The sequence below is a fragment of the Dama dama genome, chromosome 11 (assembly GCF_033118175.1).
Source record: "Dama dama isolate Ldn47 chromosome 11, ASM3311817v1, whole genome shotgun sequence".
Lineage (NCBI taxonomy): Eukaryota > Metazoa > Chordata > Mammalia > Artiodactyla > Cervidae > Dama > Dama dama.
Window position 1 is genome coordinate 36221537 of NC_083691.1, and position 24591 is coordinate 36246127.

Here is a 24591-nt window from a genome sequence, read left to right on the forward strand (position 1 = left end):
ACACAGGTTCGATCTTTGGTTGGGCACTAAGATCCCATATACTGAGCAGTGTGACCTGACAAAAAAGGGCGCAGGGAGGCTTCATATTGTTTTCTATAATACCTGCACCAGTTTACATTCCCACCAGCACTGTAGGAAGGTTCCCTTTCCTCTATACCCTCTCCAGCATTTGTTACTTGTTGACTTTTTGATGATGGCCATTCTGACTGGTGTGAGGTGGTACCTCACTGTAGTTTTGATTTGTGTTTCTCTAATAATTAGCAGTGTTGAGCATCTTTTCATGTGCCTTTTGAGCATCTGTATGTCTTCTTTGGAGAAATGTTTATTTAAGTCTTCAACCCATTTTTTAAATTGGGTTGTTTTTGTTACTGAGTTGTATGAGCTGTTTGTACACTTTGGTAATGAAGGCCTTGTCGGTCACATTGTTGGCAAATATTTTCTCCCATTTCGTAGGTTTTTTCATTTTGTTTATGCTTTCCTTTGTGGTGCAAAAACTTGTGAATTTGATTGGTTCCTATTTAATTTTGCTTTTGCCATGGGAGAGTGATTGACCTAAGAAAACATTGCTAAGTCATAGAATGTATTGCCTGTGTTCTCTTCTTAGAGTTTTATGGTGTCGTGTCTTAATATGTAAGTCATTTTGAGTTTATTTTTGTGTATGGTGTTGAGGATATGTTCTAAATTCATCAGTTAACATGTGGCTGTCTAGTTTTCACAATACCACTTGGTGAAGAGACTAGCTTTTCTCCATTATACATATCCTTGCCTCCTTTGTCAAAGGCCTTTTTTTGTTTCCCCCTTTGGCCTTGCCACACAGCATGCGGAATCTTAGTCCTCCAACCAGAGATCCAACCCATGCCCCCTGCAATAGAGGTACAGGTTTCTAACCACTGGAGCACTAGGGAATTCCTGTCAAAGATTAATTGGCTGTAGCTGTGTGGGTTTATTTCTGCTCTTTATTCATTGATCCATAGGTCTGTTTTTCTGGAGAGCATCCATTTCTAATGTACTGACAGCTTGTTACACCTGTAGGACATGTAAGAGGGCATTCAAGCTCATATTCTTTATCAGAGCCTATTATGTAGTCCTATAATTAAAGATCATTAAATGTATCATTCTGAAATTGAATTTGGGCAGTTGTAGTAATAAAATATATTGATTTTTTTTGTGTGTCTTTCAGAATCATGGTGTCATGGAGAGGGATATACTTTATACTCACTCTGTTTTGGGGAAGCTTTTTTGGAAGCATTTTCATGCTGGGTCCCTTTTTACCTTTAATGTTTATAAGCCCATCTTGGTATCGCTGGATCAACAACCGGATTGTGGCAACCTGGCTCACGCTACCTGTGGTAAGTTACACATATAACAGAGAAAAAAGAGATCGTACCAAAGTAGCCTATCCTATTGATTTGTATTTAGTGAGTCAGATTTAGTCAAATGTTACGAGAAACATATTTCTATTACATAAGAGGCACATTAGTTTTTGTTTTTTCATCTTTAAATGCTAGGAAATGAAATAATGTGTTTGAAATAGAATATCTGTTTAAGGACTATATTCTAAAACAGTTTCTTCCATATTCCTCACGAATTTATTTTCCTTTAGTGAGGTGTGCTTTAGTAAAATGCATAAATCTGAAGATGCAGACTAAAGAATTTTTACATTAGTTTTATATTGCATTTTATTTTTTATTTCTCATGTTTGTCTTATCTATTTAATATATATACATGTATCCTTTTTCAGATTTTTTTCCCATTTATTACAGAATATTGAACAGAGTACCCTGTGTTATACAGTGGGTCCTTGTTGGTTATCTGTTTTAAATATAGTAGTGTGTAACTGTCAATCCCAAACTCCCAGTTTGTCCCTCCCCCCAACTTCCCCCTTTAGTAACGATGTTTGTTTTCTAGTTTGTGAGTGTGTTTCTGGAAAAGTTCATTTGTATCTTTTTTTTTTCAAGATTCTGCATATAAGCAATATCATACGATATTTGTCTGACTTACTTCACTTAGTATGATAATTTCCAGGTCCATCTATGTTGTTGCAGATGGCATTGTTTCATTACTTGTGATTGGTCAGTTCGTATTTTCTATTTCTTACTGTTTCAGTTTTGGGAGATTGTTCCTTTCTAAGAATTTGTCCATTTCTTCCAGGTTGTCCATTTTATTGGCATATAGTTGCTTATAGCAGTGTCCTATGATGCTTTGATTTCTGTGGTGTCCATTGTAACTTCTTTTTCATTTCTGATTTTAGTAGTTTGTATCCTCTCCCCCGTTCTTCTTCATGAGACTGGCTAAAGGTTTATCAGTTTTGTTTATCTTTTCAAAGAACCAGTTTTTAGTTTCATTGATCTATTGTTTTCTTCATCTCTATTTTTGCTCTGATCTTTGTGATTTCTTTCCTTCTACTGATTTGGGTTTTCGTTGATCTTCTTTCTCTAGTTGCTTTAGGTTTAACATCAGGTTGTTTGGGATTTTTTTCTTTCCTAAGGTGAGATTGTACTGCTGTAAACTTCCCTCTTAAAAACTGCTTTTGCTGCATCTCATAGGTTTTAGATCATCATGCTTTTTTCATTTGTCTGTCAGTATTTTTGATTTGCTCTTTGATTTCTTCCATAATCCATTTGTTGTTGTTAGCATATTGTTAGGTCTCTACATGTTTGTGTTTTTTACAGTTTTGTTTTGTTTTCTTGTAGTTGATTTCTATTCTTACAGTATTGTGGTTGGAAAAGATGCCTAATATGATTTCCGTTCTCTTAAATTTACTGAAGCTCACTTTGTGGCCCAGCATGTGATCAGTCCTGGAGAATATTCCATGTGTTCTTAAGAAAAATGTATATTCTGCTATTTTTGGATGGAATGTTCAAGAAGTATCAGTTGAGTCCATCTCATTTAGTGTGTCATTTAAGGCCTGTGATTCCTTATTGAGTCTAAAGCAAATATTTAGAGGTAAATAATTTTTTTAAAATGTCATATGTTGCCACTATACTTCATTTTCTTTAATGTCATAAATTTTCCATAGTGTATGATCTTTTGATTGTAAGTCACATGGTTTTGGCTGAATCTCTCTACCAAAACCTTAAGAGTTCAAAGATTTTCTTAAGTTACTACATCGGTAACTCATTATAACTGTTATGCTTCCCAGTATCTAATCAATCTAATTTCTTTGGAAAGCCGGTGTAAGCAGAGTGCTTATTCAGATATTAGAGGCAGACATTTGGTTTCACTATTGGCCTTCCAACTTTCTAGTAATTTGAACTTGGCTACTTGGCATCTCTAAATTTCTCTTCCTTCATCAGTTAAGGGGAAAAAAGTTAATACCACCTACCACAGAGTGTTATTGTGATGACTAGATGAGATAATGAATATAGACTTTGCAAAGTAAGCAGTAAATGTTTTCTGCTTTACAAGCTTTAGGGGGTAGGCTAAACTGCATTATCAAAAAGAATTCAGAATAGCTTGAATAAGGCAAAACCTTCACCTTCAAGTCCTGGTTGCCAGGTTAGCTCTGCTCCCTGATATTATGCAAGGACTCAGATTCCTTCCACACAGCCTGCCATAGCATGTTCTTCTGTATGGCTAAGACTGTTCACTACCCCCTTCTTTGCCTTGCTCAGCAGGGCGTGAGGAGGGAAGGAAGTCCAGAGCAATAGCTTTGCATTTATACCAGTTATAATAAGTTGTATATAATCTCTCTTGCTCACCACATAGGTTAAGAATAGCTAAAAGCTCTTACAGAATCTGGGAAGTGTCAGAAATATAGTCTTTTGTTTTCTGGATGGCCATGTACACAATTAAAATCTATTACTTTGGAAGAAATGCTGGATTTTATTGGACAAATTAATGGACAGATTTTGCCATAGCTGGTACCACTGCTATTACAACCAACAGCAACTATATTGTTACAGCAGAATTATGTCATATCTATTTACCTTTTACAACCTCAGTTCTATGCCCTAGAATGGATGAGGGGAAAGATAAGAATGAATGTTTGAAATCTGAGTGGTCTGGGGCTAAATATGATTCTTGTGTTTAAAACTGCATGCAAACCAATAATTTCATCTGATGGTGGGTTGGAGAAATCTGGTCCAACATTTAGAAGAACCGGCTAAGCTGTACTTACTGATGTGTGCTAGTCTCTTGTAGGTACTTTTGTTTGAGATTTTCAAGGGTAGTTTCAGCTATTCCTGACTGTTGCCTTATTACCTATCTTGAGAACTTATAGAGACAAGATTCAACCCCCATGGTAGTGTCAAATTGGTATATATTTGTAAAAACTTCTGTTACCCAACTGTTTCACTCACTGACTTGCTCGCTGGTGATGGCATATCGAGTAGAGTCTTCAGTTAGAAATCTATAGTAGTTGAATCCCTTGTAGCTAGGTTACAGAAAATCATGTTCTGATTTTTGAGAAAGTGAATGTCTCTGTTAAATGAAGGAAAACTGTCATGGTGTCTTTATGATTTTTTATTTCATATTTTTGCAAAGTGCTAATGGAATTTCTACTTTGAAGCAAATAGTACAATAGATCACTTTTTATTCAGAAGGAATTTTAGTTTTGTCTCCCCTATAGGTGTACTTTATTTGAAATACTCTCAAACAGTTAAAAATCATTTTTCACTAAAAATAAATTAGGATAAATGCATTTTTTTTTCTTTTTTAAATTAGGATAAATGCATTTAGACTAATTATTGTTTCATAGAAATAATCACAGATTATTCTTTTGTATAATCTTTTGTAAGTTTTGCTTGTTCATTAAAATGACTTCATTGGCAAGATTTTTCTTATCTTACTATTTTTTAACTGGCACATTTTCTGTTAAATGAGGTTTCACAATAAAATCATCTAGAATTTTAGAATTAGATGAGACTTAGAGGTCACCTAGTTTAACTTACCTGTGTGTCCAAGAATCCTTTCCCAAAGTCTGCAAAGTACTTGAAGTTTGCAAAGTAACCATTCATTCTCCTTTAAAATATTTTTGTAATGAGAAGTACATGTCTTCGTTCATTTCATTTTTGGATGGTGCTGTTCAACATAATCAGTACTGTCAGGTCAAACTTTGTGCGAGCAATTTTTCCTTCTCAAAATTCTGAGTCTTTCCAACTGTCTGAATGTTAGCTAATTACCAAGATTATGAGAACTACTTGGAGTTCTGTCCTTTCACCGTAAATCATGTCTTAGGAATTTAGTGGTCATTTTCTAACTCGCCATCTAGGACACATGTCTCTTCCCACAGCTTGCTGATTCCATTCCTGTTCTAGAACACAACAGGTGTTCAGCAAACATAGATGACTGAATATAATTTCTGTCTAGACTGCTGCTCTTAAAAAAGAGGGTCTTGGTCTTTGAGTGACTTGGGATTGTGCATCCTTAAATACCTAATGATTTGAGGACCTGGGTCAAAGCCAAGGCAGACTTGGAGATGAGGAATGTCACAGGTCTTTCTTACATCAGACTAAGTAAAGATCCACTGGACTTGATAGATAGGAGCATGGGGCATCATGGCAAAACTGATTCTCTCTGTGACCATGAGGAGAACCCCTCATCTTTGTTTTCACACACAGTGGGACACTTGGAGGTAGTAAACGGTGGTATATAAAAGATTCTCAGAAATTCCTCATATATTTCTAGTTCTAGGTGAGATCTTTGACCAATTAAAGTCCTAAGAATTATTACCACTCTTAGTTCAGACATAAAGCATTATAAAATTTTATAAGATTAGGTTCTTACTGCTGAAACTTATCTCCTATACTAGAAAGAGAACAAATATAAGAATAGTGTCTTTTTTAACAGTTTTTGATCTGTATTATTTGAGTTCTGGAATTCTTTATAAGCATTAGAACTTTGTCTCTGTGTAGTGTATTTGTTATTCTGCTTTTGCAGGAGCTGTAAATAATGTTGACTAGATATGTCTTTTCTGGTATTAAAAATGATTAATATGAACTAGAGCTCTAGGTTGTCCAGAAGGTTATATATTATAACTCTCAAGCACATTCTGATAGAGTGCTGGATGGCAGGAAAGAGAATACTTTATGATATGCTCCTCAACAAACAGTCTGGGATTTTTTACTTTTGACATTTACTATAATGAAAAGCTAAAGATTGTTTTGGGATTCATAGGAAACACATATTAGAAATTTTACATGTAAGGCTAGAGTTGATATTTGGGATTTATAGGCTTAAGATTTTCAACCCTTTTCTATAGTACAACATGGGCTGTCCCAGGTGGCGCAGTTGTAAAGAATCCAGTGGAGAATCCAGTGGAGAATCCAATGATTCTCCATGGGGGTCCCGAAGAATTGGACATGACTGAGTGACTGAGCATACACACACATAGTATGATACACATTTAGTAGTCAGCTTCCTCTTTTGACTCTTAAAGGAAGTGTTCCTGTATTTTAGTTATTTGCATACTCTGAAAATTATATATCGTATTTGGAATGCAGAGTGGAGCCAGTCCAAATTAACCTTGGATGGTGACTTCATACACATCACCTGGGCCAAGACATATAATTCAGTGATTTCATTTTGGTAGTTGACAGCCCTTTACGCCTGTAAGTGGAAAATGGATATTTCTTGCTGTGGGTCCAAGTCTAGAGGACTCCTTCCTGATCCTCTCCATCCTGAAGTCTCTTCTACATTGGAATTTAACTTTCCAAACTTGGGGGGGGAAGGGGTTATAATTATTTGAGTGGTTATGGACGCTTTAGAAAATTTAACAAAAAATACAGGCATTTTTTTAGCTACTTTAGCCTAAATGATCATGTTTTACATCTTAACACTCTGACTCTGTAATACTTTGGCCATAATAATAAATGTATCTAATCTTTTATTTTTTAGCTTATATTCCTCTTAACCTGTTTTTTTCTTGGTCCTATTTGAAGTCCTATTGTTCTTTTGTATGTATTTTTTAAAAAAGCTCTTTTTGGAAATATACTGAAAAATTAACAAAACATGAAAGCACTTTAATAATTTTATTAAAGTATAAATATCAGCCAGGTCAGGAAATAGAAAATTGCCAGCAAACCACCTACCTTCTCAGTCACAAAACCCTTTTCAACAGAAGCAATATCCTGACTTACAGTTATTTTGTTGCTTTTCTTTTTAATTTTGCCACCTGTGTATTTACCGCTGGGCTTCCCTGATAGCTGAGTGGTAAAAGAATCTGCCCACCATTGCAGGAGACACAGGTTCAATCCCTGGGTCAGGAAGATCCCCTAGAGAAGGAAATGGCAGCCCACTCCAGTATCTTGCCTGGAACAGCCCAGGGACAGAGGAGCCCGGTGGGCTGCAGTCCATGGGGTCGCAAAGAGTTGGACACAACTGAGCATGAACTGAGCACACAAGCATGTTTACCCCAAGAATATCAGTTACTGTTTGTTTTAGAAAGTTTTATGTATGGACATTATGTCTTTATTTTGTTTCTCTCAACATTATGCTTGTATGTTGTCCATGTTGCTATTGATACCCATAGTTCATTTATTTTCATTGTTGTATTATATTCTGTTGTATGACTATACCACAGTGTGTTTATTTGCTACATTTTGATCAAAGTTTTCTTAATATTGCCAAAGAGAACTTATTTTCTTTTATCTGCCATGGACCAGTTTTCTGTCCCTAAGTTTGTTACTTGCAAATTATTCAGAAATTTAAATGTGCATTGCAGTCAGTAATCAGGGCTTCTTAACATCTATTATTGTTCTTTCAAGAACCTCAGTCTATAATTTATTCAAAATATTTCATATATAATTTATGTCTCTCCATCAGTAAAGTTAATTAAGTAACTTCAGCAAATATTTGAGCATCTCCTATGTGTCAAGCACTGTTTTAAGTACTGTGGCTGCAGTACTTTAGTTAATATACGTTACTTATATATTTAAAAAATAAACAAATACATGTATTTGTTTAAAAGAAACCATAGTACAAAGGGGTATAAAATGAAAATTTTGACTGTTCCCTCAGTCATATATCCAGCATTAAATTTCTTGACTATTCTTTTAAAATGTAATAATCTTATATATCTGTAGACTTAAAAAAATTACACGGTGGAGATCTTGTTGTATGCCTTTTTCACTTTTTATCTTAATAATCTATCTTGACGATTTCATTGAAAGTTAGCATTTTTAAATTAGGGAACTGCTGGAAGCTTAAATTAATAGAACTGAAAATACAAACAGTACTTTGTTCCAGGTTAATTTATTATAGAAGCAAGAATAATGGGGGAAAATATGCTTTTGACTTATTAGAAATCAGATTTATTTATAGGACATGATAAACTTTTACCTATGGAAAATCATAACTTTAATTTGTTAAATATCTATGTGGTTTTTTCTGTAGGCATTGCTGGAGACCATGCTTGGTGTAAAAGTGATTATAACAGGTGATGCATTTGTTCCTGGAGAAAGAAGTGTCATTATTATGAATCATCGGACAAGGATGGACTGGATGTTCCTATGGAATTGTCTGATGAGATATAGCTACCTCAGATTAGAGAAAATTTGTCTCAAAGCCAGTCTCAAAAGTGTTCCTGGATTTGGTAGGTTTACATAAATTCTTTTAAGTTGTTCATTTATTTTATATGTCATGTACTCAAAAACTACAGAGTAACTTACTAAATTCCACTTAAGTACTAAAGCCGTTTCCATTTTTTTTCCTCTCCCTAGCCAAAAACAATTACCAGTTTTTCTTTTTCCTTAGGGAATAATAGATTATTTTAATCTTTTTTGGAAATGTCTTATGTTGAAAGAGAATAAACTATTCTTAAGGAAGTAGATAGGGTCCCAGAAGGACAAAAATTTGAAGGATATGAATTAATAGTTCAGTAACTTCTTATTTCATGCCATACTTGTGGTAATTTAGACCAGAAACTGGTCTGTGCTGATAAGATACTTGAAAGGACCTGATTCCCTCACGTTCATCTAATAAATAGTAATGAATACCCTTTGGCTCCAAGCATTATACTAGGTGCGATTGTTTTCTGAACTTACCTAATCTATCATTTTAAAATTCCTAGAAATGTTTACTTTCCATAGTTAGAAATGCAACGTGTTCCTTGAGTGGTGGATGACTATGGATTTTTCAGCACTGCTTAATTGCCCTTCACTCCTTAATGTGAAGAAGGGGTAAGGAACAGAGACGAAAATGTATTCAAACCTGTTGTTCACATATGAGTGGATGAAGCACCCACTAAACTCCCTGACAGCCTCATCCATTACATCTGTACTTCTTTGGTTTCCTATGTAATATTTTTTATTTGAATTCTTTGCTCTCTAAACCATGTCCCTATCAATAGTGTACTGAAACTGTAGGATTCTGACAGCAAAGGGCAGGCATTGTCCTCAAGACAGACTGGTAAGAAATATTGCCTGTTTGTGTTTTACTTGCCTTCATGCTTATAGTTTTGTCTTTGTCACATAACAGTATTATAGTGTCAGGATAGCCAGACTATTTAACTCATTATTGAACCTGGAGATTTTCACAGAAACTAAATGCCTGTGGCTGGCAATTTGTTATGTAAATAAATATCAAAACACCTCTAATCAATAACATTCAGGTAACAAAAGACATATTAATACATCTCTGTTCAATAATACATTAAATGTCAACTGTCTTTCCCTCGAGCAAACATCTCCATAGAACTAGCAGAAAGCTGCAAGACATTTTACGACATAGTGCCAAAATTCATAGAGCAGCCTATCCACAGTACCTTATTGGTAGAAGCTGTCACTGTCCTCAAAGAGTCTAGGGGAGGGAGCATACACATCACCTCTTGATGGCAGAAATGTCAAAGATTTTTCAGGGTTTTAAAAACTGCCACATTCATCAAGAATGATAATGTCTTGTTTATCATTCCTTATTCTACATAAATATATTAACAGAATATTAATAGTATGTGAATGAGCTTGAAAATGTATGTGAAGTCAACAAGTTACACTGAGAAAAATACAAATGAAAAAGAAAAAATTAAAACAGCTTTGTGTTTAATAGATTGAATCCATAATAAAAAGCCTTCCCAGAATGGTTTTTGGAGGACAGTGGCAGCTGCCTGATTTTCCTTATCCTTAAAAAAAATAAAAAAATAAAAAAAAATCATCCAGTCAACAAGCAGAGGGCATACAACCACATATCACTCATCTCTTCAGCATGATCAGGAGACAGAGAAGGTATTTAGAAGGTATGGTATTAAGTAGAGAAATAAAAAGTCTAAAAGAGTTCTCCCATGCATCATTGCAAACCTTTGGGTTCTAAGAGTGAGGAAAGGCTTAAGAGTGCATTGACAACTTAGAAGAAGCACAGACAAAAGCATCCCCAGAAAGATTCCAGTCCAATGCTAAATGCCAAAATACCAACTGAACATGGGTCAGGACATAGTAGCTCATAGCACAAGATATAGGAAAGTGATTAGAAAGAGAGTGAGACCTGAAGATGCCTCAGAGAAGCATTGCTTCTGAGGGAGAATCAGATATATAGAGATGGGGTAAACTTCCCTTAGAAGTGTGGCAGTGAAGGAAAAGGAAATTGAAGATCTGGCAGGAATAAAAAGAGAAGCATGAAATAAAAATCTTTGCTCACTCTACGCAAATTATGCACCCAAACTCCATAACCATAAGCAGTTTTTATATCCATTAAAAAAAAAACTTAAGTAGAGGGGAGAACTGAAAAACCAAAAAGTCAAAAAATGTACACCATAACACAGCACTCTAAATTGAATGAATTATTAAATAAGCATTTGATGATTTAAAAAAAATACTTTTGAGAAATACAGTGAATAGTAATGGACAAGAAAATTAGAAGAAATATGTCAACTGAATTCAAGCAAAAAAAACAAAAAGAATTAAAAAGCAAAATCAGAAATAGTGAATTATGAAATAGCCAAGAGGAAATAGAGTAAAAAGACTCAGTGGTGAAAAGCTGGAAGGATGTCCTCAAGATCAGGAAGAAAACAAGGATGTCCACTCTCACCACTTTCTTTTGGCCATGCCCTGTGGCTTGTGGGATCTTGGTTCCCTGTCCAGGGATTTGAACCTGGCACTGAAAATGCTGCATCCTAACCACTGGACCTCCATGGAATTCCCATACTCTTGCCACTTCTATTCAACATAGTTTTGGAAGTCCTAGCCATGACAGTCAAATAAATAAAAGGAATCAGAACTGGAAAAGAAGTAGTAAAACTGTCAGTCTTTGCAGATGATATGATACTACATAAAGAAAAAAATCCTAAAGGTGCTATCAGAAAGCCACTAGAGCTCATCAGTGAATTTGGTAAGGTTGCAGGTTACAAAGTTAATACAAAGAAATCTCTTGAATTTCTACATACAACAGCAAAAGACCAGGAAGAAAAATTAACGAAACAATTCCATTTATCATCATGTGAGAAAGAATAAAGTACCTAGAAATAAGCCTATTTAATGAAGCAAAGGATTTGTACTCTGAAAAGTGCAAGATGTTGATGAAAGGAATCAAAGATGACACAAACAGATGGAAAGATATACCATGTTCTTGAACTGGAAGAATCAATATTGTCAAAATGACTGTTGTATCCAAGGTAATCTACAGATTCAGTGCAGTCCCTATGAAATTACCAATGGCATTTATCACAGAACTAGAACAAAAAAGTTGTAGATTTGTATGGAAATACACAGGACCTTGAATAGCCAAAGCAATCTGAAGAAGAAGAACAGATGGAGGAATCAGGCTCCCTTACCTCAGAATATACTGCAAAGCTACAAAAACAGAAATGTAGATCAGTGGAACAGGATAGAAAGCCTAGAAATAATCCCACACACCTATGGTCAATTAATCAGTGACAAAGGACATAAGACTACACAATGAGGAAAAGACGGCCTCTTCGATAATCAGTGCTGAGAAAACAGAAGAGCTACATGTAAAAGAGTGAAGTTAGAACATTCTCTTAACACCATACACAAAAACAAGCTCAAGATGGATCGAAGACCTAAATGTAAGGCCAGACACTATAAAATTCTTATTCGAAAATATAGAAAGAACACTCTTTGACATAGCTTGCAGCAGTATCTTTTTCATCCATCTCCTATTAATGAAAATTTTAAAAAAGAAATGAAACCTCATTAAACTTTTTTTGCATAGCAAAGGGACCCATAAACAAAACAAAAAGACAACCCATAGAATGGGAGAAAATATTTGCAAAGGAAGTCACCAACAAGGGATTAACCTCAAAAATATACAGTTTATGTAGCTCCATGTCAAAATAAAACAACCCAATCAAAAAAAATGGGCAGAAATCTAAACAGACATTTCTCCAAAGAAGACATGTAGATGGTGAAGAGGCACGTGAAAAGATGTTCAGCATCACTAATTATTAGAGAAATGCAAATCAAAACTGCAGTGAGGTATTACTTGACACCTGTCAGAATGGCCATCATCAAAAACTCTACAAACAATAAATTTGAAGAGACTAGAGAAAAGAGAACCCTTCTATACTGTTGATGGAAATGTAAATTGGTACAACCACTATGGAGAACAGTATAGAGGTCCTTAAAGAACTAAAAATAGAACTACCATATGATACAGCAGTTTCACTCCTGGGCATGTATCTAGAGAAAACCATAATCCAAAAAGATACATGCACCCCACTGTTCAATGCAGCACTATATATAATAGCTAAGACATGGAAGCAACCTAAATGTCCATCAAGAGAAGAATGAATGAAGAAGTGGTATATAAAATGGACTATTACTCAGATGTAAAAAAGAATGAAATAATGCCATTTGCAGCAACATGGATGAGCCCAGAAATTATCGTACTCTGAATTACTTCAGAGAAATACAAATGTCATATCAGTTATATGTGGAACCTAATATTTTTTTTAAAGATAAGATGAACTTATTTACATAACAGAAACAGACTTACAGATATCAAAAACAAACTTGTGGTTACCGAAGGGGAAATGTGGGAGGCAGGCCAGAATAAATCAGGAGCTTCGGGTTAACATAAACGAACTATATAAGACAACCAACAAGGACCTCCTTTAGCACAGAGAACTCTGTTTAATAACCTACATGTTTGTGATAACCTACATGAGAAAAGAATCTGAAAAAGAATGAACATGTGTATAACTGAATCACTTTGCTGCACACCTGAAACTAATAAGAACATTGTAAATAAACTATACTCCAACAAAATTTTTTTTTAAAAAAAGAATGAAAAGGAGGAACAAGAAAAAAAATGTCAGAGGAAGTAGTTGAAATGAAAGACAGTCATAGTTATTCTAACATCTGTATAACTGGAGCCTCTAAAGAGTTAGTCAAAACTATGTAACTTAAATATTACAAGGGTTATATTTAAAAGTATTACCCAAGAGAAATCTTGGGCATAAAAGATGACTGGAGAGGTACTTCCAGCATGACAGCATGAGGAGCTCTCTATACCCACTTCCCAGTGAAACTGAAAAATCTAAAGTAGCAGTCATTTAAAGTCTCTGGAAATAATCCTAAAGGCATACAGAAAATGAAGATACATTTATTCAAGAAAATTTATACCATGATTTGTCAAGAACAATGAGAACCTGTGTTTTTTGAAACAAGACACACTCATTTTCTCCCACCTCCCAGTTCAGCCCGACAGAAGCTCTGTCCCATACTGGTACAGCCAAGAACACAGAGTGACCCACAATCAGGAGAAATCTGACAACTCTGAGCTTCTCCCTCAGGAGAACCCCACATTTAGCTTCCCCAGTTTTAACACTGGCACCTGAGATAGGAGTCTTCAAAACACCTAACTTTGAAAATCAATAGTTTTACATCTGTGAGACTCATATAGGATATATAGGAAGCTAATCCTATATAAAATAGGATAGCAAAATAATTTTTAAAGGGCTCTTGCATACTTGTGTTGCTATACTCCCAGATCCAGTGCAAAGGCAGCTGAATGGAAAACAGTCAGTCTTTCTGTGAAAGAGGGCTTATCTGTGAAAGATTTGCTTGTCTTCCTTGCTGTAGCCAGAGGGGCAGGGTTCAAATAACACACACATCTAAGGGCACACTGTAATCCTCTCCAGAAAACTTGGAGGGTGGGTATATCATTCACATACCACCTCTGGTCACCAGTGTCTCTGAGAAGGGAGCTTATATACTTGTCTGGCACTCTGACTTTATGGCTGTTACCCAGAGAATACATCCCTTGGGACTCTGGCTCTTGTAACCAGGGGTTTGTGTTCACGGGGTGGGAGTAGGAACAATGGGATGGTAGCAACCGAAGAAGAAACAGTTCTTAGCTAACCATTGCTCTAGGGCTCAGTGTGGAGGGAGCAGGCAGAAAAGTGCATCTCCAAGTCTTCTCCTAAAAGAAGAGAAGTATGTTTGCATAATTTAAAAGCTGCTGTCTGAGGGTGTGACTTCCAATTGGCCTGAATCAAGGTGTTGAGATCCTCTCTATTGGCACATCTGTCCTCAACTAGTGGGAGCCACTAAGAATAAAGTAGGTAGGCTGCTTGGACAATCACAGGAGGTGAGACAACCAAGAGCTAGAGTATGGTTGAATGGTAAGGTCCATCTCCTATACGAGGGCACTCCTTCCTTCAAGACTGGGAGAGGTAGGTGTTTTATCTAATGCATAAAAGTGAACACAGTCAAGGAAAATGAAGAGACAGAGGAATATATTCCAAATGACAGAACAAAATAAAACCTTAGAAAAAGACGTAAATTAACTGGAGAGGAGTGATTTACCTGGTGGTAAAGCGTTCAAAACAGTAGTCCTAGAGATGCTCATTGAGCTCAGGAGAACAATACATGAGAAGTTCAACAGACATAGAAGATATAAGAAGGAACTCAATAACCGAACTGAACAGTTTAGATAAAGCAGTAGAAAAGGTCAGTGAACTTGAAGATGGAGCCATACAACTTTTCCAATCAAGGCAGCAAACAGAAAAAATGAAAGATTGAAGATAACTTAAGGGAATTATCCCTGGAGATGCCCATGGACAGCCCAAGCAGGCTACAGTTTATGTGGTTGCAAAGAGTCAGACACAACTGAGCAACTAACACTACTACTACTACTACTAAGGGAAATATGGGAAATACCAAGAGGCCTTACGCTTGCATTATCGGGGTCCCAGAAGGAGAAGAGAAAAGGCAAAGGGCAGAAAACTTATTTGAAGAAACAGTGGCTAAAAACTGCCCCGGCCTGGGGAAGGAAACAGTTCCAAAGAAGATGAACTTAAAGAGACTCATGTCAAGACACATAATTAAAGTGTTGAAATCTAAAGCCATGGAGAGAATTTTAAAAGCATCAAGTGCAAAACATGTTATGTACAAGGGAATTCCCATAAGATCATCAGCTTATTTTTCAGAAGAACCTTTGCAGACCAGAAGGGAGTGACATGCTATATTCAAAGTGCTGAAATTTAAAAACTGCCAGTCAAGAAGACTGTATCTGACAAAGTCATCCTTCAGAATTGAAGGAGAGATAAAGTGTTCCAGATAAGCAAAAGCTCAAGGAGTCCATCACCTCTAGACTGGCCTTACAAAGGAATGTTAAAGGGACTTCTTTAAGCTGAAAAGAAAAAGTGCTAATTAGTACTGGGAAACAATAAATATCCTTGGTAAATATAAATATATAGTAAAATTTAGAATAATGTTGTAAGGGTTGAGTTAACCACTTCTAAAGCTAAAATAAATTTTAAGACAGAAGTATTAACAATAATTGTAATTATAACAATTCAGGGATACAGAAGATAAAATGATGTAAATTGTGACCTCAGAAACAAAATATGGAGTAGTAAAAATGTATAGCCTTAGAATGTGTTCCAAATTAAGTTGTTGTTAACTTAAAACAATATTATTTTATGTCTCATGGTAACCATAAAGCAAAAATCTATAGTGGATGCACAAATGATCGAGAATAAGAAATCTAAGCCCACCACTACTGAAAATCACAAAGGAATAGAGCAAGAGAGTAAGAAAGGAACAAAAGAATTCTAAAACAGCCACAAAGCAACCAAATGGCAGTAAGTACATAGCTATCAGTAGTTAAAAGATATTCCGTGCAAATAGGAATAAAAAGAAAGCTGAGTTAGCTGTGTTTCATATCAGACAAAATAGACTTTAAGACAGTCTTTGATAAAAGACAGGCTCATTATATAATGATGAAGAGGTCAGTCCAACAACAGGATATAACATATGTAAATATTTATGGATCCAACATAGGAACACCTAAATGTATAAAAAGATATTAAGAGACCTAAGTGAGAAATAGCAGTACATTAATAGTAGAGGACTTTCATCAATTGGTGGTCATCCAGACAAAATTAATAAGGAAACACTGGTCGTTAAGTCCAATTGGTCTAATATAATTTAATAGACATATATAAAACATTCCAAATTTCATGGACTGTGCGGTCCATGGGTCACAAAGAGTTGGACATGACTGAGCGACTTTCACGTACACACACCATGCAAAAGCAATGAAATACACACTTCTCTCATTTTCCCATGGAATATTCTCCACAATAGATCACATGTTAGGCTGCAAAACAAGTTTTATTACATTTAAGATTAAAATCACATCAAGGAAACTTCTTCAATCATAGTGTTATGAAACTAGAAATAAATTATTTGAATTTTCCAGTTACTTTCTTATATGTGGAAATTAAATAACATATTGCTGAACAACCAATGGGTCAAAAAAGAAATCAAAAGAGAAATTAAAAAATACCTTGAAACAAGTGGAAATACAACACACTGAAACTTATGGTATGCATTAAAAGTAACTCTAAGAGGGGAGTTCAATAAATCTATCCTTACACCTCAGGGAATTAGAAAAAAAAAAGACCAAATGAAGCCCACAGTTAGAAGGAAGGAAATGAGACAAGTCAGAAGGCAGGAAAGAAAGAAATGGAAGAGACTAAAAAGACAACAAAAAAGATCAGTGAAATTAAGTTGGTCTTTTGAAAAGAAAAAATTGACAAAGCTTTAGCTAGACTCACCAAGAAAAAGAAGACACAAATAAATCAGAAATTACAGTGAATAGGTACAACTGATACCACAGAAATACAAGGAATCATGAAAGACTGCTATGCATAATTATTATATGTCAATAAGTTGGACAAGCTAAAAGAAATGGATGAACTCCTAGAAACATATGACTTAGTAAGACTGAATCATAAAGAAACAGAAAGACTGAACAGGGACACTACTAGTAAGGAGATTGAATCAGTAATCATAAAGCCCCAACAAACAGAAGTCTAGATGACTTCAGTAGTGAATTCCTACCCAATATTTTAAAAAAGTAATGCTAATCCTTCTCAGTCTCTTCCAAAAAATTAGAAGAGAAGGGAACATGTCTAAAGTCATTTTATGAGGCCAGCATTACCTCAATACCAAAACCAAAGATGCCACAAAAGAAAATTATAGGCCAGTATCCCCAATGAACATAGATGTAAAATTCCTGGACAAAATATTAGCAAACCAAATTCAACAATACACTAAAAGGATAATGCATTATGATCAAGTGAGATTTATCCTAGGGATGCAAAAATGATTTGACATCTGCAAATCAATCAGTGAGATATACCACACTGGCAAAAGAAAGGATAAAAATTATCTGATCATCTCCATACATGCAATAGATGCAATAACAAGAAAAACATTTGTCAAAATTAAACATACATCAGTGATTAAAACTCCCAATTCGATGGGTATAGAGGAAATGTATTTCAGTGCATTAAAGGCTATAGATGACAAGCCCATAGCTAACATCAGACTTAATAGTAATGAAAACTTCTAAGTTCAGGAGTAAGACAAGGATGCCCATACTGTCCATTCTTATTCAACATTATATTGGAAGTTCTAGCCAGAGCAATTAGGCAAAAATTAGATAGATAGCATCCAGATTGGAAAAAAGTAAAACCGTCACTATTTGCAAATACCATATTACATATAGAAAACTCTTAAGACTCCAGCAAAAACTTAGGATATGTGAATTCAGTGGGGTTGCAACAATACAAAATTAATATACAAAAATCTGTTGCATTGCTATGTACTAATAACAAACTAATCAGAAAGAGAAATTAAGAATATAACCCCATTTACAATTCCATCAAAGAGTAAAGTAGGAATAAATTTAACCAAGAAGGTGAAATACTGAAAATTATACAATATTGATGAAAGAAGTTGAAGAAGACAGATAAATGTAAGGATATTTTATGCTTGTGGATTGAAAGTATAGTTTTCAATTTGAAAAATTTTCGATTTGAAATTGTTTTAAAAACAATTTCATTATTTTCATAGTTGGCATTTTTTGACAGAAATATAACAAACAGTCCTAAAGTTTGTATGAAACTGCAAAGGCTCAGAATAGCCAAAGCAATCTTGAGAAAGAAGAACAAAGCCACAGGTATAACATTCCCTGATTTTAGGCTATACTATAGAACTATGGTAATCAGAACAGCATGGCATTGGTGTATAAACAGACAAATAGATCAGTACAACAGAGTACAGAACCCAGAAATAAACCGACACGTATATGGTCAATTAATTTATGGCAGAAGAACCAAAAGAGTGTACAATAAAGAAGGGATAGTCTTTTCAATAAAAAATGTTGTGAAAACTGGACTACTGTCTACACTATATACAAAATCTAACTCAAAATGGAATAAGGACTTGAACATAAGGCCTGAAACCTTAACGGTCCTAGAATAAAAAATAGGTGGCATGCTCCTTGACATTAGTCTTGGTGATGATTTTTTGGATTTGGTACCAAAAGCAAAGAAAACAAAAGCAAAAATAAGTGGTACTGAAGATCTTAAGCACAAGAAAGGAAACCATCAACAAAATAAATAGGCAACCTCTGGAATGGGAGAGAAATATTTCCAAATCATATTATCTGACAAAGGGTCAATATTCAAAATATATGAAGAACTCATAGAACTCAATAGCAAAATAACAGTTCAATTAAGAAATGGGCACAGGACATAAATGAACATTTTCCCAAAGATGATGTACAGATGGCCAACAGGTATATAAAAAGGTGTTCAACAGCACTAATCATCTGGGAGATGCAAATCAAAAGCCACAAGATACCACATCACACCTGTTAGAATGGGTACAGTCGAAAAACTGAGAAATAATAAGTGTTGGGAGGATGTAGAGAAAAAGGAACCCTGGTGCACTGTGGATGGGAATGTACATTGATACATACATGGTGGAAAACCATACAGAGGTTCTTAAGATTAAAAATGGCACTACCATATGATCCAGCAATTCTACTTCTGGATATTTATTGGAAGAAATCACACACACTAACTTGAAAAGATATCTGCATTATTGCAGTGTTATTTACAATAACCAAGAGGTGGAAACAACTTGTGTTCATTGGTAGGTGAATGGATAAAGAAAATGGTAAATATAGACAGTGGCATATATTATTCAGATATAAAAAAAGGATATTCTGTAATTTGTATCACCTGGATAGACTTTGAGGGCATCATGCTAAGTTAAAAATATGATAGAAGAGAATTCCATGGGATCTCACTTACATGTGCAGTCCCCCAAAATGAAATAACACAAACCCAGGAAAACCTGAACTGAATATAGAGAATGGATGGTGGTTGTTAGAGGCCAGGATTTGGGGATGGGCAAAATGGGTGAAGTTGGTAAGAAGGCACAAACTTCCAGTCATAACATAAATAAGTTATGGGGATGTAATGTATAGCATGGTGACTGTAGTTAATAATATTCTACTATATATTTGAAAGTTTCTGAGAATAGATGTTAAAACTTCTGGTCTTAAGAAAAAAATTTGTAACTATATGTGGTTATAGATGTTAACTTAGACCTACTGTGTCATCATTCCGTGAATATACATATATGGAATCATTGTGTTGTGCATCTAAAACTAATGTTATGCCTGATGTTATTTGTCACTTATATCTCAGTTTAACAAAAAAGTAATACAGCTTTATTGGGTGATTGTGAAGATTAAATTAAATGCCAGTACACTATTGCTGCTGCCTTTTATTTCTGTAGTTCCTTTTGGGACATCTACACTCTCATCTTTTGCCTTACAGAGATCTGTATCAGACCTCTGATTTTTCCAGTGTCTCACAGACCCACATTCTCTTTCCCTGACCACCTAATTTTTACTTCCTCTTGTTCTGCAGTGGTATATTCATTTTTAACGTTGTTAAACTGTCTGTTCTCATTTTGAGCTCATATGTATTTCATTCTTAGCTATCCCATTTTCTTATCCCGAAAGTTACAAGCTTCTTACAGAGTGTCTTTCATATTGTGGGCCCTTAAAGTATACGTGGACTTGATAGGATTTCCTGAAAAGGCAAACCATTAATGAGAACAGATTTTGGATTGAAGAAGACCCAATTTTAGAACTTTTAAAGTGAATAAGTTAAGCAAGGCAAAAGTGTAGGCAGGAAAAATAAAACAAGAGTGTGTCAGCAAATGGAGTATTAAGGTTGGACTTTGCAGGAGAAAATGAAAAAAAAGAAAAAGAATGGATGTGTCTTACTGGTGAGCTCCATCCTGCTTCAGACTATGCCAGACTTAGCTTGTTGACAATTGCCATGACCTTAGAGTGTATTTAACGTTGCTATTTATAATCACTTCTAAATGTTTGCTTTCCAGAGTTTGGAATATAATCATCTGGTTCTTTTAGTTCATTTACAAATGACTAAAGGGAAATAATAATATCTGTAGTATCCATTTGGAGAAGGGATGAGAATTTAGAATTTGGAAATTTTTTTTTAAAGTATGTAAGTAACAGACGTTATGTAAGAAACCATTAAGACTGTTTAGATTCCAGTTCAAGTAGTGAAGAGTTTTGGTAAGCTAACTAAAGAGTTTAGAGTCTCCTAAGTTACGTGAAATTAGATTTTAAAGAGAAATGTCAGATAGTTAGGTTTCAACTGTCTGTAATGGTGGTTTAGACCTAGATTTTCATTTTTAGCTAACTTCATAACTACTTAGTAACAATGAAGGAAATACTAAACCTAAAGGTGTCATAAACAGTCCATTTGCCTGGTGTATTTGTACCAAGAAATTCGTGTGCCATTTGGCCCACCTAGCTCACGGCTCCTTGGGTTTTTCTGGATTGCTAACTAATCACACTTGACTGGCAAAGAGAGTTTTGGGCTTTTAGAAAGCACTAGAAGAGGAGTAAACATTAAAGAGATAGTGATTTTAAAAGTGGCTAGGTCACGGATTCAACTAAAAATCTACCTCACATAGCTCATGATTTCAACGTAGATTGTCATATAATCCTGCTGCTCTCAAACTGCAGCACAAGAATTGTGGCAAAAACTGGGAGCCACCACAGATTGTGAAATTTATCTAGATTGTTCAGGATGAGATCAAGAAGTGAGAAGTAACCACGTGGCTTCTGATGAATGCTTTCATCCATTCTCAGTGTGTTCAACGCATGCAAAGTCTGAATGAAGCCTCAGAGGCTCCTGTGGTGGTCCTGCTTTAGCAAGACATTTGAAACTGGGTCAGACACCACTTCTCCTAAGTCTGACCTCCCTGAAAATAACCTGTCTGACAAAATATTAAACATTCTTTGGTCAAATCTGATTTACAAGAATAACTGGAACTTAAAAAAACTGCCCTTGGTGTTGTATATGCATTCTCCTTTTTTCAAAGATCATGAATAGAAACTACTCGGTTAAAATCTATTGTCCACCTTTCCCAATACACTGGAGAAACAGTGATTATAGTGCACACTGCTATTACACATGAACATGCAACCAGACAGGGATCATACATTAGTTGGGAAGGTAATCCATTTTATGGTGTCAAATTTTCAGTTTTCACTGTATTTCATTAACATATTTATGTTAGGTATAAATTCACTTAAAGATGTTTCTCACACAGTTTTAAGAGTCACTAAATTTACTGAAGTCACCTAAATTTTATTATCTGTTGTATATTAAGTAGGGTTTCCCAGGTGACAGTAGTGGTGAAGAACCTGCTTGCCAGTGCAGGAGATTGGAAAGAGATGAGGGTTCGATCCCTGGTACAGTCCCCTGAAGGAGGAAATGGCAGCTCACTCCAGTATTCTTGCCTGGAGAATCCCATGGACAGAGGATCCTGGTGGACTACAGTCCATAGGGTCACAAAGAATTAGATACAACTGAAGCGGTTTAGCACACATGTATATTTAGTACAAAGAATGGATAATTTTCTATTTGAAATACTGTGTTTATAATACCAAACTTAACTCCAGGGAGAAGGAAAACTCTCTGCTTCCTACCCAGCTTCCTCCTGATTAAAATGGACATTCACTAAGACTAGAATCATCTTTAAGCCATAAATGTCTTTGATATCATCCAATTTGGTGGACCCCCCTCCTTTTTTTTTTTTAAGGTGGGGATATTATATTATTCCCCTGGAGGAGGAAATGGCAACCTACTCCAGTGTTCTTGTCTGAAAAATCCCATGGACAGAGGGGCCTGGCAGGCTACAGTCCATGGGGTCACAAAGAATCGGTCACAACCGTGTGACTGAGCACACATATCATTTTTACTATAGTTCTTTTTTTTTTTTTCAGCACACTTTTAAAGTTATAAACATGTTATATGTCATGCATCTCATATTTATATAAATTCAGTACTTTTACGTGAATTGACAGAGTTCTCTATCTGTCATTCATTTTTTTGGCTGAAGTGTCTCAGCCTTTTTTGTCATCCACAGTATTAATAAGGTCCCACCCCTCAGTACCAGGTTATATCTGAAGTTTTCAATAACCCTCCGTTTTCTTTTTGCGGCTATCAATAGAAAGTGTCACTTTTTATAAACTTCTAGATTAATTCAACTCATCTTAAAAACTCATTGATCGCCTCTGACCCCTACACTTCCTCACTTTGTTATGTTTACAAGGATCAGAGAGAATACACAGCTTGCTGGGCACATTAACATAAGTTTCAAAGGCAACTATTACAGCAAATAAAACATTTTTATGCAATTCTTTCTCTAAATTTCCTCCCAATTATGAAAAACGACATAACTGAACCCTCTTCAAATTATAGCAAGGCATAAACACAGAATTACCCACCAGGACCGCTGATTTTGGTATAGTGTGAACCCTTTCTAAATTTAACAACATTTCATGCCTTTCTTTTGTTTTTACAACTCAAGAGAAAAGATGAATACATTCTAGTTTGAAGTAAGACTCTCCACAAGAGTCAGTAGCAGCCCACTCCTGCCAGTTTCTTTAGTACATCTGAGACATCAGTTTTATTACCTTCATTAAGTAAGTGAGCCTAGTCCCCCTGAGTAACAGCTGCTGTGGATTTCTACAGCAAATATATTTGAAGCTCTCTCTGTGACCCTTTCTTCAAAGGGCGCTTCTAGTCAAGGATTCCTAACCATTTAATGACTAAAAGGTAGATTGATTGTTTTATTGCTTCCTACTGTATCAAAATCCTGGAAGGTTTCATAGCAGCTTTCTTTCCTGTGTTGTTGCATCAGTTACAAAATATCTAAGGCCAGAGAAGAAGTTTCACTATTTTTAACAATGTATTTCTATGATAAGCACATCCCATGAAAGCATATGAAAATACCCCATATTGCCTTTCTTAGCCTTCTATCAGCCAGTTCCACCAAAGGCATGTAATAGGGAGACTTCTTGTTAGGAGGCCCTGGGAAAGATTTTCTTCCTTAATAAAATAGGTTCATGAAGGGACAATGCCATTCCTTTCCTACTTTGGGACATTATTGTGAGAACACATCATATTTGGAGCTGCTGCAACCATCTTTCATCCAAGAGGATGGCCAAATAGAAATGTGAGAGACTGGTTTCTGAACCAGCCTTGGGGCCAGACTTCATTTTATGTGAGACATGTACACCTAGGGTGTAAGACCTCTGGATTGGTATTCTGTTATCTAACACAGCCCAGAGCATCCTGATGCAACTTCTTTCCCACATTTCACCAGTGCATAAAGAAAAGTATCCAACAATTGATTTACTCATTCAGTAAATTTTATTAAATGGTTATAATGAATTAAAATTTACATGAAAACTGTCTGAAGAAATAGGTATATTAAAATATTTTACTTCTATGACTGATATCGCATACAACTGTATTTTCAGATATGTAACACGGAGCGTTTTCTTCTTAGCTGTCCTACTACTAGCTGAAAAATAAGTCTTTGTAATTTCAGTTGCCAGACTTCCTTGGCTGAGACTGAGTTTTGATGTGGTGTTTTTTTTTTTGGTCAAAGAGGCAGGGAAACCCATTGGGAACAAAGGTTTAATACATTTAGTTAACTCATCTGCCAGGCAGTATACCAGGATTATACTTTTTTCTAGAATTACATTGAGAACTAAGTAATTTTTTTAGGGTTGCATTGAGATGTGTGCGTGCGTGCGTGTGTGTGTGTGTGTGTGTGTGTGTGTGGCCCCATGGGCTGCAGCCCACCAGGCTCCTCTGTCAATGAAATTATCCGGGCAAGAATACTGGAGTTGGGTGCCATATCTTTCTCCAGGGGATCTTCATAGCCCAGGAATCGAACACCATGCAGCTTTCTTGAGTCTCCTGCATTGGCAGGCAGATTCTTTACCACTCACACCACCTGGGATGTTAAATGAAGCTCTTGTTTTGACTGTGTT

The 24591-nt window shown here is 35.6% G+C and overlaps 1 protein-coding gene across 4 annotated transcripts in view; it reads left to right on the forward strand.

Moving 5' to 3' along the window:
* LCLAT1 (lysocardiolipin acyltransferase 1) overlaps positions 1-24591 on the forward strand; it is a 187066-nt gene that overhangs the window by 73381 nt on the left and 89094 nt on the right. For 3 of the 4 annotated variants that reach the window (XM_061155106.1, XM_061155107.1, XM_061155105.1), the window contains 2 exons: positions 1181-1349; positions 8335-8533. In XM_061155106.1, coding sequence (XP_061011089.1) covers positions 1185-1349; positions 8335-8533 — 364 coding nt within the window. In that variant the 5' untranslated portion in view covers positions 1181-1184. The remainder of the gene's footprint in view (positions 1-1180; positions 1350-8334; positions 8534-24591) is intronic. The other variant, XM_061155108.1, reaches the window with a different exon arrangement.